Source organism: Cyanistes caeruleus, chromosome 12 (assembly GCF_971803275.1).
Source record: "Cyanistes caeruleus chromosome 12, bCyaCae1.hap1.1, whole genome shotgun sequence".
In the NCBI taxonomy this organism is placed as follows: domain Eukaryota; kingdom Metazoa; phylum Chordata; class Aves; order Passeriformes; family Paridae; genus Cyanistes; species Cyanistes caeruleus.
The window spans coordinates 5,944,051-5,961,734 of record NC_141712.1 but is presented as its reverse complement, the minus strand read 5'-3'; the positions used below and the strand labels follow the sequence as shown (position 1 = coordinate 5,961,734).

Below are 17,684 nucleotides of genomic sequence, written 5' to 3'. Positions count from 1 at the left end.
CATTTGCATCCATGCCTTGGGGAGAGGGAGCAAAAACACTCCTTAGTATCCCCATGTGTAGTAGGAATCTGGTGACAGAGCTGCTCTGTCCAGCAATGGGTGCTGCAGGCTGCTCTCTGGGAACCCTCTGGAGCAGGAAGGCTTTCCTCTGTGAGGAGGAAGGCCAGCTTTGGCCTCAGAGAAAGGCAGGGGAGCTCAGCATGACAGATACCTCTGCTTTCTCCTCTCAGTTCAAAGCCAGGGGAATCTGCTCCATCGGCTACAAAGCGCTCAGCAGGAAGGAAATCAAGTTTGACACAGGTGGGTGACTCCTGCTCCCCAACAGTGCTGCTGCTGCAGGGGATGTGAGAAGATGCTGCTGTGCCCAGGCTGGGGGCTCATCTCCATAGGGTGGGACGTGGTCTGCAGGATGGAGTCCAGGATCTGCTCAGTCCCACTGACAGTCCTGTACTCTGGCTCTGACCTGCAGTTGTGGGGTCAACAGAGGGGAGCAGGTGTGTGATAGCTGCTGGCCAGCATAGATCTGTGAACACCACAGAAGCAAAAACATCCCCCCCTGAACTCCCAGTCCACAGAGCTCAGACAACATTGCTTTTTCTTCTTCCCAGTCCCCTACCTCTCCCATCACTTCTCACAGCTACTTCTGCTCTCCTGTGTTACCTCTGGAGGCTGAGGATCACAGCTACCCATCTTCATTCTTTACACTCAATCTCCTTTCTCTCTGCCACTTGGGACTGGTTGCAGCTCCTCTTGGCTTGTTGGTCTCAGCCTGGGGCTGCCTTTGGGCCATGGAGTCATCTTTCCCTGCCCTGGGACTGGCTGCTTGGGCCCAGCTGGAGGCCAAGGCAGGACATAACTCTTTGCTGGGGTGCTCAAGGCACAGCTGTTAGCCGTCAGCCTCTCCTGGAACTTTTTCTGCAGGGTCACCTCAATCTTGGCATGTTCACGGTGTCCCCTTGCTCCGGCTCCATCGCTCCGTGGGGCCAGCAGAGGATCACAGTGGAGTGCCTCGCAGGGCAGGAGGGGACTTGTGAGGAGCAGCTCTACATAGACATCGTGGGCAGAGACCGCAAGGAGAATCCCCTGGGCATTCCCTTTACTCTGACTGCCGAGTCCTGCCTGCCAGGTACGTACTGTCCACAGGTTCCCTTGGCCAGACCTGCTGCTGATCAGCACCTCAACTTGCTGCATGGATAGGGAGGCATGTTAGCCCTGGTGTCCCACCTCGAAACCCTCAGAGGTTCCAGCCCTCTTCAAGTCAGTGGACTCATCCCTCCCAGGCTGAGAGGGACTGAGGCTGACTGAGCTCCATCCTCATAGCCAACTCCTCCATCCAAGGCTGCCTTTAACAGTCGCCTGGGCACAAAGAGTTTACCAAGCCTTCTGAGAGGCCAGCAGGGCCCAGAGAAATTCATCAGGGAGACTTCTCCATGCTCATCCCTCTGGTCTGTCCACAGCATTTGTTGAGGATGTCTTGTTGATCTTCGAGGAGTACCCAATCTGCAGCAGCATCAACCTCAACCGCAAGCTGCTCTCAGTGAACGGTGTGGGCCTCTTCGTCAGAGATGAGAACAAATTCATCTTCAGCAAGGTTCTGGTTGGGCAAGAGGGTGAAGCTCATTTCAATATCTACAATGCAACTGGTCTGCCATGTGACGTGGTCCTCTCCATCAAACCCCAGCCTGGACAGGTAAGAACAGGAGGCCAAGGTGATGGTTGTCCTCTAAGGGCCATGGGAGAGCCTGTTTTGTTCTCCAGATGCATTGCTTCCTGTGGCCCAGACTAGCTCAGTGTAGGTCAAACTTCAGGGCAGAGCAGCAGAGCCAGGGAACAGTTGTGTTCAATTCTCATGTCTTGGGCAAGGTTTTGGCTCACACCTCTGGGTCTTTGGTGGGAGAAGTGAATCCTTCTGAACCTCTCTTGGAAGCACACTCAGAGAGGGGCTGTTGTGAACTGACATGCCAAGGCTCAAAGCAGAGCATTTCCTCAGGCTCCCTGGCTTTTCCTTCTCTTTGAAGGCCAGTTCTAGGTTATTTGCAGGGTTTTCCATGCAGTGCCCGCCTCCCTTATTTGCTGGGGCAGCTGCCAGTGCTCAAAACACACAATGCTTTAGTAGCACAAGGTCAGCATTCCTTGGGAAGGAGGGAGTCTGCCCAGGGAGGCAGGAAGGAAGACACACTGTCTGGGGCTGTTCTCAGTAATGCATTTATGAATAAAGCTGTGTCGTGTTGAAAGGTGTTTTCTCCTGACACTGCTCTCTGGTTTCCCCCAAGGAAAAAAGTCCTACCGATGTTTTCAAGTTGGATCCAGTCAAGATGACTGTTCCTGGTTCATCCTATGCCGTTGCTACGGTGACCTTCACCCCACCAGATGAGCAGACCTACAACTGCACTTTCAGGGCTTGCCTTGTCATCCCAAAAAGGTAACTGAGCCTGTGAAATATTGGGGGAGGCCTCACTGGGAAGGCACAGAGCTCCTGTCAGCACTAATACTTTCAGTAGCCTTAGGCAGAGTACTTGGCATGAGAGGATCTGGGAGACAGTAACTGTTAGGGCAGAAAAATGAGGCTGATGGTTTAGCCTGTATGAGGAACTGTAAAGACAGGGAATATTAGGTAGCCAACTGGAAGTTACTGAGATGTGCTACAGCTGAACTGGTGTTTCCAAGGACAAAGGCTTAGATGAAGCAGTTTCTGTGCTAGCAAGTCAGCAGTCACAATTTCTTCTTTGTTTCTGTAACAGTAAGTGATCCTCTGTGATTCCCTGGTATTCATGAAGCTATTTATGTGAGTGATTGGAGCTGGCAGGAAAGAGGAGCCCAGTTCCTCTGCCCTGGGACCTGTGTACAGGGGCTTTGACCTGCCCTTCCTCAACCCTTTAGTGGCTGAATTGGAGCAAGAGAAGTCTAATTGCTAATAAGCAATTGCTTTTATACTGTTCTTGGAAATTATCTTTACTGATGGTGACGATGATTTATTTTTGCCTTCTTGCTTTTGTGCTGCTTTCCTGCTGTGCTTTTGCTTGTTGCCTGTGTCTCATCTCACTGCAGCCAGGGGATTTGCCATATCTTATCTGGTGCCTCATTATTTACCTGCTGTACTACACAATTCATTTAAGTTAAATTGTTTTTAACCGTTGTTGTGGAAGGCTGTGGCTCTTTGGAGCAGACTCCTCTTGTGAATGGCCCTGAGCAGATTGGGAAGAGGCTGGTGGGGGCTGTGTTGTGGGGTACAGGAGCACCAGGCAGGGAAAACAGTGTGGGTTGCCCTTGCTGCTTTGCCTGCCCAGTGAGAAATGGGCTAGTGCCAGCTGGAATTGTTTGTGTGCCTCTCCTGCAGCTCTGTGAAAATCAAGCCCCAAATCCTGACCTTCACCATCAGTGGGAGGGGGCACGAGCCGCAGGTGACAGTCGTGTGCCCGAGAGCTCGCAGCAAGAGAGGAAATGCCGTGCTGCGCTTCAAGAGGCTCCAGCTGGGAGATTCAGAGATGCTCCCCCTGGTCGTCCTTAATGATGGCATCGTACCTGTCGAGGTGAGGACCTGCTCAAGGAATGGGCTGGTTTGGGAATAAGTGCTTGTGGCACAGGGGGAGGGTCCCAAAAACCATGGCAGACCTGGCAAGAGGTGTCACAAATTCTTTTTAAGCAAGAGACTGACATCTGTTCTCCAAGAAGGGGCTTCCTGGAAATTTTCCATCCAGTCTTTCTTCTTTAAGTTGAACACAAGAAAGGTGGTGAAGTATTTTCCCCGTCTCTCAGGTCACCTTTTGTTCCCATGGACACGTGGGATTTCCCAGTTCCATTAGATTGTATTTCCCAGTTTACTACATTTTTCCCAAACTTAGTTGTGGGTTAATTACATTCTGCTCATTATTTTCTGTCCTGTTTGGTTCTGTGCTTCTACCCAAATGCCTCTAAATTCCCTTTTTTCCTGGCTGGTTTGACTTAACTTTTGTGCAAAGTTGTGTTTGGAGTGGGAGAGGTGCTGGGTTCCCATGCAGGACCAGCAGCACTGTAGTGTCAGTCCCTGTGCCATCCTGTACTCACACCAGTATCATTGTGCTCTGTGTTCCCTTTTCTCAGTTTATGTTACACCTGGAGGATGAGCACGGAGTGTTCTTCTTGAAAGGCCGGCACTCCACAATGGAGAGATTCCACACTGAAGATGTGGGAGAGGACTCCGATGAAGACGGTAAATTCATTAACCATGAAGTGTGATCGTACACAGAGGGAAAACGTGTGCCCTGTTCTTGGCTTCTCTGAGCTGCAGACAGATGTTAGAGACAGTTTCTTTCCTTGGGCTCTCTGTCCCCCAAGCTTTTCTGGGGGATTTTTTGCAGGGTTTCCTCCTAGCAAGTTGTAGGAAGTTCTTCTGTTCTTCTAGACATGGTGCTGTCAGGAAAATTAATCCACAAACACCAGAGGTTTATGTCCAAAAAGGAGACAGAGGAGTCCTTTTACTCTATTTGATTAAAGGGAGCAGCCATGGGGCATTCCCCTGGGGTCTCTCAAATGTTTGGAGGACGCAGCCTCCTTTTAATCCTAATTTCCCAGCCGCATGTCCCTCTCTCTTTCCCCATTGGCTGAGGTACTTGAGAGGTACAGACTTCCTGGAATACCTGATACCTAAGATTCCCCTCTAATGTATAACCCTCCCTCTCTTAATTTCTAATTCTTACAGAATTTACTGTCTTTCTCCATTGTTTCTTTCATCTTTCACTATCCAATTTCATTTGTCAGCAGACCTACAGTTTGTTTGTAAAGGCAAATAGCTTTTTTTTTCCATTCATCAATCAGTGGAATCCTTCCCATGGTTTCTTTTATCTCTCAGTGCTAGTTTTATCTACCAGCAGACCCACAGCTTGTTTGTAAAGACAAATCCAACATTCCTCTCAGTGGGTTGAGTTGTGGGGGACTTGCAGTACCTCAGTGGAGCCTCTGAGGCATTTGCAGCATGTGGCAAGGTCCCAGCCTGAATGGACACAGCCCTTGAGCACACAGGCAGCCAGCAGAAGCCAAAAGTGCTCTTTGGCTTAGCTTTCCATGTGGCTGGAGCTGGCTGGAAGCAGATGGAATGAGGGCTGGGCATCAGCCTGAGGTTAAACTGCTTAAGTGGTGATGTGTCTGGAGGTGGCAGTCTTGTCAACACAGGAAGAGGGTCTGCAACCACTGGAGGTAGAACCCAGCTTAGAAAGCAGCTGGCTTCAACCTCCTGTTCCTCATCTATCCTATGGAAATATTTTCTCTCTACAACTCTATCTATCGCTTAACTCTGATTTCCATTGCTGTGCAGTGAGAAAGCCCCCAGAGAAGCCTTTCCTGCTTCTGCATCGTGGGCAATCAACAGCATTTAATGTCATTTTCAAACCCACCCTGGCTCAACGTGTGGAAGGGAAGATCCGTGTGTTAGTGGGGGACACCTACTCTAACAAGACCCTGATAGAGCTGGTGGGTGAAGGCCACAAGGATGAATTCACCCTCGATGGACTAGAGGAAGACACAGAGGAAAAGAATGCTATGAGTAGTCTGAACAAAGACATCATTGATGGTAAGAGAGGAGAGGCTGCCAAGGTGGAACAAGGAAGAGGAAAATGTCTGATCGTGTGTGTCCTCTCTCTAGCCAGGCCTGGGCTGTCACCCCTGGACAAGGAGGCCTGTGGGTGTGGCAGCCATGCATGCAGAGCAGTGTGTGCTGTGCTGCATGGCGCTGGCTCAGGGGTGTGCCAGGGTGTTTCCCTGAAAGTGGTGGGATGGGGAACTGCATGGGGAGCTCCCTGCCAGAGGGAGGAAGGCTTGGAGCAAGCAAGCATTGAACATACAGAAGTCTGTGCATATGACGGGGGTGGGGTGGAACTCCCTACATGCTGAGATCCCTTGCCTTCCTCCTTAACAGCTGTCAGAGTGAATCACATCCAGTTTGGGGACTGTCCTGTTGGGAAGCCCTGCCACAGGACCTTCAGCATCACCAACCACACCCGTAGGACGTTCATGCGCTTTGAGTGGGAGGCAGACGCCCCATTCCAGTTCTCCCCCAAGGTGAGTGGGGACTGCTCTGCCTTTCTCCATTGCTCAAGCCCTGCCCTGGGGTTCCCAGGAGCTGGCAGGGAGACCTCACATGCCAGTGCTAGCCCATTCCAGTGCCACATAGGAGATGCAGTCCCTGGCTTGGCTGGGCTAAGGCTGCCAGCCTTGCAGAAAAGGCTTCACGTTATGGGAGGTGGTACCTTCTCTTCATACTTTTGTCTATCAAACTTCACATAAATCCACACTGAGGTGCAGGTTCCTGGCACAGCTGCTCACCACATCAGTCCCTTTTGCTATATCTGTCCTGCCCTTGGCAGTGCTTCCAGTTTGGTCTTGATTCCCTGATTCTCCCTAGGTGGGACATCTCCACCCTGGCTGCACCAAGGCCATCACAGTGACCTTGAAGTCAGATGTCTCAGCCACCTTCAGGAGGTGTCTTGTGAAATGTAAGGTGACCAAGATCAACTTTGAGCTGCCACGAAGGAAGGTTCCAGACTGGGATGACCAAATGTGCATTGTCACATGGAAGGATACCACCAAGAAACACCCAGCAGCCAAATGGCCTGAAAAAGAGAAGGTAAGAAGCAAAACAGCAAAAAAAAGCCATCCCAGCTTTTACAAAAAGAACCACCATAACACCATCACTGCTGGCTGAGCAGCTCCTGCTTCCTCTGGACATTGGACAGTCCTGAGGTTCTCAGTGCAGCAGTGCATTCTAGGGCAGAGGTGGATGCACAGTGACCACATACAGAAGAGGGAAAGCCTTTTGACAGGAAAGCACAAGTCTTGCAGCGCATGTTGAATGGGAGACAATGTTTTGTGATTTTATGCTGTTCTATGGTATTAAACATCTCCTCATCTGATTTGGTGCCTTTTCACCAACAAGGAGTTAAGTCTGCTGCACTCCGTCTCTTCTTTTAAAGTGGACAGAAATACATTTCTACTGCATATGCTGGTGAACTCCAAGTTTTGTCTGCATGGATACCAGAGATTTTGATTGTCTCTGTATTGGGAGGGTTATCTCATCATGGAGTAGCCCAAGCACTGTATGACAGTATGGAGGAGTCTGGAGAAGGATCATCTCTGGAGACTCTTTCTTTTATTGTTATTATTACCAAACACACTCATCTTGGGTGAAGGTTCTTTCTGAGTTTCTGGATCATTTTAAGGCCTCTAAACCATCCTCTGTTCTATCAGAACATCTGCAGTTGGAGACTTTCCTAGTGAGATCTTTCACGTCCCAAAATGCCCATCCCCAGCTGCCAGCAGTGTGGCTGTTGCTCCACACGACATCTGGAGAGCACTTCCTCCTAAGACAAGAAGAAAAAGGTGCTTCTAGAACTCTTCATTCTTGGGATTCTCCATCCACAGAGCTCCAGCAGGGGAACTTCACCCTTATTTTGAGACCTGCTGGATTTATAGGGGACCAGGAAAAAAGTCAGTCCCTCTCCAAGCTTAAAGTACAGGGATTGGAATGCAGTCTCCATGGGTACATTAACAGCTGTGGTAGTGACTGCTTTGATCAGTGGGTAGAAACAACTACTGCAGCACAACAGTCCCAATTCTGTCATCTTTCCAGAGAAGTAAAAGTGAATGGTCCTTTCTAATCCCTCTATGAGGCTGATCTTGGAGACCAAAAGATTCCCTTCTCAGCCTGACTTTCTGGGCTCTGCTCAGTGATTCTTTTCTCCTCCGTTTGCAGATAGTCAAGATAGTCGAGGAACCGGCTCACACTGTGCTGGAGGAGAGCAGCCAGGAGACTGAGGTGTACCTCAGTGCCGTGGTTGGCTACGCCCAGTTCAAACTGAGCACGATTGTGGTTCATCTCAACGACACCTTGCCCTTCGAGACAAGTACAGCCACGTGAGTGCTGAGGCCAGGCAGGGCCCTGTGAGCAGGAGCTGCCTTTCCCAGGGCTGACCCAGTGCCTGCTTCCCAGAACTCTACCCCAGCCAAAACAGCACAGGCCCATTTACGTGCACGTAAAGCCAAGCAGGAGAGGGTGGTCAGGAGAGGCTCAATGCTGCCATTCTGCTGAGAACAGCCATGGGTTTGCTTTCACTGCGTGTCACCTGTCCTCATCTGCTCAGGAATAAGTCTGCAGTCAAACCAAGACCTAAAGTCCAGAGTAAGCCCCTCAGCTTCAGTGTCCTGGACACCATGTTGGCCCTTTCCTCTTAAACTTTCAGACTTGGAAATACTTTTCTGGGCCACCCAGGACAGCAGTCTGACCATGGCAGGGTTGCCTGGGGAAGAAGATGTTCCTCAGCAGAAAGTGGTACCAGGAGTCCCTCAGACAGTGTTACTGTACTATTTGCTTTATATTTATTGGACATTTTTTTAATTCCTCCTTCTTGCTTTTCAGTTTCAGGATGGACAACACAGGGAAGGTAGCCCTGCAATACTTCTGGGAAGAAGCTGCAGATTATGAACCAGTGAGGAAGCCCTACTCAACCACTCTGATGCGTAAGGGCATTTCACTTGGTAGCTGAGGGCCTGGGGAGAAGACCCTGCCACTTCACCCCAAAACATGAATTGCTTTTTCATCCTTGTCCACGCTTCCACTTTCATCAACATCTTCCCAGCTGTAACTGGAGTCTTCTCCTTGCCCACCTCTGCCTTTTAGCCCCTTCTGTTCTTGCTGTGCCACTTCTGCTCTGCAAAGGAGCTGAGCCAGGCTCTGGAGAGGGCCACGTGCTGGGTCAGGACTGGGAGGCAGGACATCAGGTCATTGCTTTGAGAAGTCTGAGACTGGGAAGAACAATGGTGTAATGAGTGAGCTGCCCTGCAGCCACTGTCTGTGTGCAGTTCCCCACTCCAGGGCAGATGCAAAGTCACTGTCTAAAACCAACTCCTGCTTTGGCACAGGAGTGTGTGCTGCAGGCAGAGACCCTGCTCCCAGACGCTCTGTTTTCTGCTAGAATAAAGTATTTGGCCAGAGATGCTCCAAGTGCATCCCAGCTCTCTTCCACCTATGTGCTGCAGGAGGCAGAGTTGCTGGGAACATAGGATTTTGTCTTTGAATGGTGTCCTCTCCCTCTCTACAGGTCGGTTCCTCTCTACTCCAGTTGTAAGGAAGCGCAAAAAGCTGGTGAATCTTTTCTGGTGGCAGCAGGACCATCCATTTGAGATCCATCCTTCTGAGCTGCGGCGCCTACAGGAGCTTGCCAAGCAGCAGCAGGAGTCTGAGCAGCAGCAGAAGCAGCAGGAGTCTGAGCAGCAGCAGGATTCCAAGCAACAGCAGGATTTCGAGCAGCAGCAGGATTCCAAGCAGCAGCAGCCACAGGATTCCGGGCAGCAGCAGGAGTCTGAGCAGCAGCAGCCTTCTGTGCAAGAGCAGCCTTCTGAGCAGCAGCAGCTTTCTGAGGAGGAGCAACTGGATTCCAAGCAGAAGAAGCATTCCAAGAAGCGTCGCCGCTCCAAAGAACGGCACCTCTCTCAGCAGCAGCAGCAACCTTCTGAGCAGCAGCAGCAGCCTGAACAACAGCAGCAGCAGTCCGAGCAGCAGCAGCAGCAGCCTGAGCAGCAGCAGCAGGAGCCTGAGCAGCAGCAGCAGGAGCAGTCCAAGCAGCAGCAGGATTCCAAGCAGAAGCAGTCCAAGCAGAAGGACCGTTCCAAGAAGCTACGCCGCTCTAAGCAAAAGCAGCTCTCTCTGGAGCGTGTCAGTTCCTCCCTGGAAATCTTCCCAGACATCGTCCATGACGTGCCCCTGTTCTCTATCGACCCCGACCACGGCACCATCGCTCCTGGCCAGCAGCAGACCTTCCAAGTGCTGTTCTCCCCGAAGTGTGTGGGGAACTTTGAGATCACCATGCTGTGCAGGTGGGAAACGTCTACGTACTTGCCAACTCACGCTTCTGATGGGTATCACTGAATCACAGCTTGGAACAGGGTAGAAGGGACCACAGGAGGTCATCTGCTCCCACCTCCCTGCTCACGTGGGGTCATCCCAGAGCACGTGGCACAGGGTTGTGTCCAGAGGGCTCTGGAATAATTCCAGTGAGGGACACTCCACACCCTCTCTGGGCAGCTGTCTCCTACACAGGAAAGACGTTCTTCCTCAAGTTCGGGTGGAGGAATTTCCTGTTCAGGTTCTGCCCACTGCCTCTTGTGCTATTGCTGGGCATCACCAAGCACAGCCTGGTTCATCACCTAACACCCTCCCTTCAGTCCCTCTGACTGGGATGGGGAGGTGGGCCTGGAGACAAGCAGCCCAAGAGAAGCAGCAGCTCCCACAGGAGCACAGAGTGATCATCTGGCCTTGGTAGGGAGACACTGGCAAAAGACACTGTATGAAACATTAAGCTCCTGCAGGGTTGCAAAATCTGAAACAAGAGATCCAGGAAGAAGCCAGTCCCTAGCTCTGCTTCCTTTTGGGAAAAGCAAGGCCTGCTTCTCTACACGAGCCCCGTGTACTGCAGTTGGTGCCCAGGCACTTAACTGGTTGTGTTCCTGCCCTTGCACCTCTGCAGCCTCCAAGGAGTGAGTGCAGTTGTTTCATTTGCTGCTCACTGCTTGCACAGAGAGAGGATGCAACACTGTGTGCTCTGCAAGGAGACAGAAAAGCGTCTGGCTGGAAATGTTTATCTGGCTAATAGCAGTCCCTCTCTTCCCAGCATTCCTAACCTGGAGCCGAGTCACAGGAGGGTGCGGGTGATTCTGAAGGGCAGAGCCCGGGACCAGAAGAGTTTTGATAGAGAGAAACGCTCTGCCTTACGGCAGGCAGAGGAAGGCCAGAGACCCAAGAAGCAGGTGCGCTGGCAGCCAACACCCGAGTGACAACATTTGTGTCAGCTGGAGCATCCAGCAGGAGCTGGCAACATCTTGTTTGCTGCTGCTGATGGTCTCCCACCTCCTACCTGAGACCTCTGCAGCCACCCTCTCAAGCTCCAGCTCCACCTCCTCATTATCATTTAACTAACCAATTGTTAGTTAAATGGTAATTAACTATTAATCACTGTTCATTAAACAGTTGTTCACAGATCGCTGTCAGCCTGTTTTGTTTGCAAAGACAGGTGTCTGCCTGACCTCTCTGGAATGGAGAATGTGACCCCCTTCCCTCCAAATTATTGTAACTTTGAAATTAAGGGCCCTTCAGGCAAAGATATGGGAAAAGGAGCAACACTTCTTTACTACTATGTGTAACAAGGCAAACAAACAACGCTGGCAGCAACAACAAACAGAACCAAATACCAAACCACAGCCTTCTCTCGGCTGCAGGCACTTTCCCTTTGGTGTAGTTCCAGTCGCAGCTGGGCAGGGAAGGGAGACAAATAATGAATAAAGCAATTGCTGGAGAAATTTTAATTAAGCTACACCAAGGAATACACTGGACAGCTCAAGCACTGTGTCATCAATTCTTAAGAACTTGTTGCTGTGAGGCATTCTATACAGCAGCCAAATAGTGACTGAACAATACTCCATTTGTTACAAGATAAATAAGAAAGTGATGAGAAAACATCCTAGTGAGGGAAGAGACCTAGTCCTTAGATCCTTTCAAAATATGCAGATGGATCACACTGAATTCCCCAAAATACTGAGATGGAAATATCTTCTTGTAACAGTTGATCACCTCACCCACTGGGCGGGCAGAAGCCTTTCCTACCTCAACTGCAGCTACCTCCAAAGTGGCTAAGATGCTATTAGAACAAATAATTTCCAGACATGGGATAATTGAAAGAATGAACTCAGATAAGAGAATACACTTTCCTTCAAAAATTTTACATTCTGTGTGTTGCACTTGACATAAATTGGAAATTTCATACCCCATGGTACTCTCAAAACTTCGAATGTATGGAGAGAATGAATGCTATCCTTAATAACCACATTGCCAAATTAATGATTGAAACCAGATTAGCATTTTTATGGATCAGAACTGCTCCAAGAAAAGACATAGGAGTTTCTCCCTATGAAATGTTATTTTGGTTATCTTATCTGGGAAGGGAGGAAGGGTTGCCAATGGCTGAAACTAATGACTAATGACTCTCAGAAATTATTTGCAGGCAATTACACTTTCTCTCAGGGATCTTAGAAGAAAAGAGTTGTCACCCCCACCATCACCTCTAGACTTTCATTACACCAGGTAAAACCAGGAGATTTGCTTCTAATAAAATCTAGGAAAGATGATACCTTAACCACCAGCATGGGAACGTCCCTTTCAGGCAGTTTCAACAGCTGAAACATTTACAGCAGAAAAGGAGTGGTCTCACGCATCTGGTGTCAAAGGACCAGTGGAAGCTCTTCCCCAAACTTGGACAGTGGTACAGGGAAGTGACCCTTTAAAGTTAACCTTCAAACGATGATTTAATAGTAAACAGTCAAGGGCAATATTGGACAACCTCTGTATTTGCCACCAGAGAGACTTTTGCTCCACTGTGGGCTCTGCAATCCCTTGGGTGTTGAGCAGTGGGAATATAAATCATACCAGACCTTGACAAAAGAGGAGTAGGAAATGATGTTCTAAGACTCTGGAAATGTCTGGATGGAGTGTCACAGCTTCTGTGCATCATCTCTGTATCCCTACAGTGTGCTGTTCTAGTGCACAGAACTTAGGAAGCAGATATGGATACTGAGGAAGGTAATCTTTGTTGCTGCACTTAGACCTGAGCTTTGCTTCAACCCAGCAAGCATGGATGGAACTTGGCTAGTTTACAATTTTTAGTGATATAATGAAACTCACTTTTAAGGGAGTATTTATACTAGTTTGAAGCACCCTTGGTTTAGGAGAAACCAAAATGTTCTTTTCATTCCCAGCAGTTCAGTTTTGTGGAGAACTGCTGGAAAACAACCAGTTCCGGCACCGCCAGGTGGAACTTTACAGAACAAAAGGAGCCGATCCATGACAGTGCAACCCACAACAGTGCGGAAGGAGCTGAAGTGCTGAACAGTGCTGAGCGTGCCGCGATGGCGGGAAGCGCTGAGGGCGGGAAGCGCTGAGGGCGGGAAGCGCTGAGGGCACGAAGCACTGAGGGCGGGAAGCGCTGAGGGTGTGAAGCGCTGAGGGCGGGAAGCGCTGAGGGTGCGAAGCGCCGAAAGCTGCGCTGAGGGAAGGGCCGAGGGCCGTGCTGAGGGAAGGGCCGAGGGCCGCCCTGAGGGAAGGGCCGAGGGCCGCCCTGAGGGAAGGGCCAGAAGCCGCCCTGAGGGAAGGGCCGAGGGCCGCACTGAGGGCGAAGGGCTCCCGCCACAGCTGTGAGGGCCCCCCCATGCCCAGCCAGCCATTGCCACAGTGCCCGAGCTGGCGCCAAACTGTTGAGTCACAGCTTAGAGAAGTTAGAGCTAGATGATGATGTATTTAAGAAAGGAAATTACTTCTAATCAACCCGTGCCTGGATTCATGTATATCAAATAGAAAATATGGAGATGTTTCTGTTTTTCTGGACTTCACGAGTGCTTACATGCCAATATGTGTGTGATACGCCTTAATTACCTTAATTATTTTTTTAGAAGGCTGCCATAGCAATGCAGGTCTTACAGGAGTACATGTTAAATCATCTCCAATTAAAAAAAAAAAAAAAAAAAAAAAAAAGTAGTTATGGTAAAAAGGGCCACTAGCTCACCCCTCTATCCCTCTAACCTTGCCCCTTGCCAAAATGGAATTTAAGAAATGAGAGAAAAAAGGAAACTCACTTGTTTCTGATCCCTTGCAGAATCTGTCATTCTGTAGTCAGAATGTAGTCAGCTCAGTGTATGCGATTCTGAGACTTCAGCATACATTTCTTTATGCTTTGTGATGTTAATTAAATGTATTGTGTTATATAACTGCATTTTGCTTAATAGTTCAGACTTAGTGTAATTTTTGTTTGTTTTTCAAAATACAATTACTAGGAAAGAAAAATACTTAAGTAATAACAAAACATTAATGAAGAATAATCAATCAGCTTGTCAGAACCTGTGCAGGAGAACCATTGTTCTCTGCAACAGAAATTGTTATTTTGGGCTTATTTATCTCTTCTGGTCCTGGGATCTGTAATCATTTAGAGAGTCCCATGATGACACTTTACTGGCCTGTGTCTCTTGCTCTCCACTCTATCACATTTGCACATATCTTGTATTAAAGATCACAGACTCACAGAATGGTTTGGATGGGAAGTGACCTTAAAGCCTAGACTATGTTCTTAGTTTTTCTTAAAATATTAGGATGTAACTTTAGATCTAAGAGCAACATCTTGCTAGATCATCCACAGTACTGATTTGGAGTACTCATGGGAAGCAAACAGAATAAAATGAGATGGCTACGCTTCATTGCCAGGTTTCAGTGATAAAAATGGAAGTCCTACAGAATGCATTATTTGTGGACCTCAGCTATGAGCTGTTAAATTAGGAATTCAGTAACTGATGAATTAGCAGTGGATGTAAATGAAGACCCATCAGTGTTTGGAAAACTAGGAATACTGTTAAAAGAAACTGATGTTGTACAGCAGGCATCAGCTGGCTCCCTACATTAGGAATAGAAAAAAGGTGTATGCAGTGGCTGAAGCACATTCTCTACAATGGTCAGGCTGAAAAGGGCTAAAATGCATTAAGAACTCTGCATCTGGTAGAGCCTCTTAGCCTGGAAGGCGCTCTGCAAGGCTGCAAAGTAAAGGTGATGACTGCTTTTGCAGTCAAAAAGAGCAATCTCTTTGCTCTTAGAGTTGTCTTCCAAATATATTCCCGTCATTTAAACTGATAACCTAATTTTAATGATTAGAATTTGTTGTGGCATTTATACTAGTTTTGACTTCCTCCTCTTGAAGGTTGCTCACTAAGAAATACAAATTGCAGAGAGTGTCTGGCATCAAAAGAGTTCCTCAGCTCCATCCACAGAGGCAGAAATGCAGCTGTGCACATTCTCTTGGTCATTTTGTGTTTGGCATTAGGGCGGCCTGATTTCTGTAACTATTAAATATTTAATTTACTTCTTGAACATTAAGGCTTATTAAGTAGGACAGGCAGATGGTTCACAATTTTCTGGTGGGCAGTCCTACGCTTGCTGGAGATGTATTGTGGAGTTGAGGATATAAAGACATTTCAGTTGCATTTGGACACAGTGAGTCAGACCTGCAGCTGGTAGAAATGAGTTCCAGAGATACAGACACTGCTGTGTGGAGCTGTCTATTGGAAAAGTAGACATGGTGAATTCTAGATATATTCTGAGCAAAAGTGTGCTTTGTTTAAAAGCTTGAAGAAGATTTCCTTGCTTGCAGGGAGACAAATAGGAGCACAGGTCTGCCAGACCCTGGAGTGCTGTGTCCAGTTTTGGGCCCCTCAGTTCAGGAAGGACATTTGAGCGTGTCCAGGGAAGGAAGCAGAGCTGGGGAAGGGTCTGGAGCCCCAGGAAGGGCTGAGGGAGCTGGAAAGGGGCTCAGCCTGGAGAAAAGGAGGCTCAGGAGGCCCTTGTGGCTCTGCACAAGTCCCTGCCAGGAGGGGACAGCCAGGGGTGTTGGGCTCTGCTCCCAGGCAACAGGGACAGGATGGGAGGACATACTAAAACTACACCGGGGAGGTTTAGGTTAGACATCAGGAGGAATTTCTTCACAAAGGGGTAATTAGACCTCAGATTAGAATGGACTGAGCAGGGAGGTGGTGGAGTCCCTGCAGGTTTCCAGGGAATGACTGGACATGGCACTCAGTGCTCTGGTCTGGGGGCAAGGTGGGGATCAAGCACAGGTTGGACTCTGGTCTCAAAGGTCTTTTCCAACCTGACTGATTCTGTGATGCTGTGAATTGGTAATCCAGGTGTTCTCCCAGCACCAGTCAGGATGAATCCCATTACTCCTGCCCAAGATGAGCATCTTTTAGCCATCAGGAAGTCGTGGGCTGCCTCGCAAAGGCAGAAGCACAGGAAGGCCCAGTTGCTTCCCACCAAAACAAAAACTGGGCAGCAAAACAAAAACTTTTCAGAATTTCTCATAACATTTCTGAAATTCTTCAGAATTATCATTGTACTTTTATTTCCACTTTGTATAATTAAACCTTCTTTACACTGAGTTTCTTCAATTTGTCATCTTCTATGGAATTTCAGGTGTATGTGCCTGGGAAAACAGACTGAATCCTCAGGCTTCAAAGTTGCACAGCAGTACAATGGCATAATGGAGCTCCAAAACACTCATAACAAATGTCTGTTCTCCTAAATTGAGGGCTGTATCTCAAGTCAATACTTGGTTCATCCATCATATTTTGCTTGAATCTGATAGCCTAGAAATGTGATAGTGAAAAGTTATCTTTTCAGAATACAGTACTTAAGCTTTATGTGGGGTTTTGGGGATGATTGTTACTGGGGATTTGAGGAAGGAATTCTCTATCTCTCATGTATTCTCTATCTATGTGTTTCTAAAGCAGGAAAAATACTAAAGGTAGAATTACTTCCTTTTTCTAATTTTAAAAAGATTACCATTAAGCAATGCCAGGTAAGGTCACAGATCCAGACTGTTTGAAACTTTACTGGTTGAATCACTAGAGACTTGAGAGAAAAACAAAAAAAACTAAGAGAAAAAGTTAAGCTTTAATTTCAGGCATGAACTTATGTCCCATTAGGAAAAACACAAAAGCCAAGAAGGACAAAAGTAAGTGACTTAACTGCTTTCCTAAATGGGATTCTATATTATATTCTTCATCATTTTCCAGCAAAGAGTGCAAACTCTTCTGCACAGAATAACACAAACCAGACAAGGGCCATTTAAGGCTCTACTTGAAATTCAAATGTGACTTCACTAAACCTTTCCTTAGCCTACACAGGACTTTGTCACAGACCTGATGCTTCTTTCAGGATCAAAAATCAGTCTGGGCACTACCAGGCTGTGACAGGGATTAAAGTAACAATGGAAGTGCTCACAGTTAAAGTCTGTGAACTTCTCTGTTCAGACTGCGTGCCTTTTTGCTGTGTTATTTCTCATCTAGCTTCCTTCTGGTTTATGCCTAACTTACCTGAGCTCCATTTACTGCTATTGCCAAGTCCCTTACAGTATTTTCAGAGGGAGCTGAGGATGGAACGTGAAATTAGATGCTATCAAACATGAAAAAGGCCATTGCTACTCGATGACTGCAGGTGGATGTTGTCTGTACATCTGCTTACAAACATGTTTGTTTATTTAGTTGTCATTGCAACTGCTTCATCTAAACTACTACAGCATGTAAGTTGTCATTGGCACCTGATGGCTCTGCACAAACCATTAAACTTTACACACAGAAAAGTCAAACTCTGTTTAGCCAACTTAGAGCTACTGTTAAATAATGTAATTTTAAGGGGAGGAGAGGGAAGACTTACCTGTTCACCAGGTCACCAGACATCATGATCCACGTAATCAGTGTCATCCACCTCACACTGGACCAAGAGTCTTCTCTCTATGAGTCTACCACGATCCCCAGTGTTATCTGGGCCAAAGTACCAGCAACGTAACGTTTTTGCTATCAGAGGGTCACCCATGCTCATTGAAAGGGTGGCACTGGCTTTGTGATGGGGGTTTAGTGTGTTAGCTATCCAACTGCAGTGTCAAGGGATGTGGTGGGAATTCAAGTTGTGGTTAAGGCTGGCTATAAGAGCTCCAGGTGCTTCAGAGAGGAGGACAGAATCCAGCTCTCTGTCCTGAAAAGCTTCATCTGAGAGAAGAGGAAGACTGCACAGGATCTCATGAAATTTGTGTCATGCCTGGGTAGAGAGCTCAGCATTCACAGATTTCTTCACA

The 17,684-nt window shown here is 48.1% G+C and overlaps 1 protein-coding gene across 3 annotated transcripts in view; it reads left to right on the top strand.

The window, feature by feature from the left end:
* The window catches only part of LOC111942194 (axonemal central pair apparatus protein HYDIN-like), a 71,030-nt gene extending 60,028 nt beyond the window's left edge, over nucleotides 1-11,002 (top strand). For all 3 annotated transcript variants that reach the window (XM_086848116.1, XM_086848117.1, XM_086848115.1), the window contains 13 exons: nucleotides 231-300; nucleotides 922-1,126; nucleotides 1,458-1,690; nucleotides 2,274-2,422; nucleotides 3,338-3,530; nucleotides 4,081-4,189; nucleotides 5,291-5,545; nucleotides 5,891-6,033; nucleotides 6,377-6,598; nucleotides 7,724-7,884; nucleotides 8,387-8,487; nucleotides 9,069-9,843; nucleotides 10,638-11,002. In XM_086848116.1, the coding sequence (XP_086704242.1) occupies nucleotides 231-300; nucleotides 922-1,126; nucleotides 1,458-1,690; nucleotides 2,274-2,422; nucleotides 3,338-3,530; nucleotides 4,081-4,189; nucleotides 5,291-5,545; nucleotides 5,891-6,033; nucleotides 6,377-6,598; nucleotides 7,724-7,884; nucleotides 8,387-8,487; nucleotides 9,069-9,843; nucleotides 10,638-10,800 (2,779 nt within the window). In that variant the 3' untranslated portion in view covers nucleotides 10,801-11,002. The remainder of the gene's footprint in view (nucleotides 1-230; nucleotides 301-921; nucleotides 1,127-1,457; nucleotides 1,691-2,273; nucleotides 2,423-3,337; nucleotides 3,531-4,080; nucleotides 4,190-5,290; nucleotides 5,546-5,890; nucleotides 6,034-6,376; nucleotides 6,599-7,723; nucleotides 7,885-8,386; nucleotides 8,488-9,068; nucleotides 9,844-10,637) is intronic.
* Nucleotides 11,003-17,684: the final 6,682 nt, after the last annotated feature.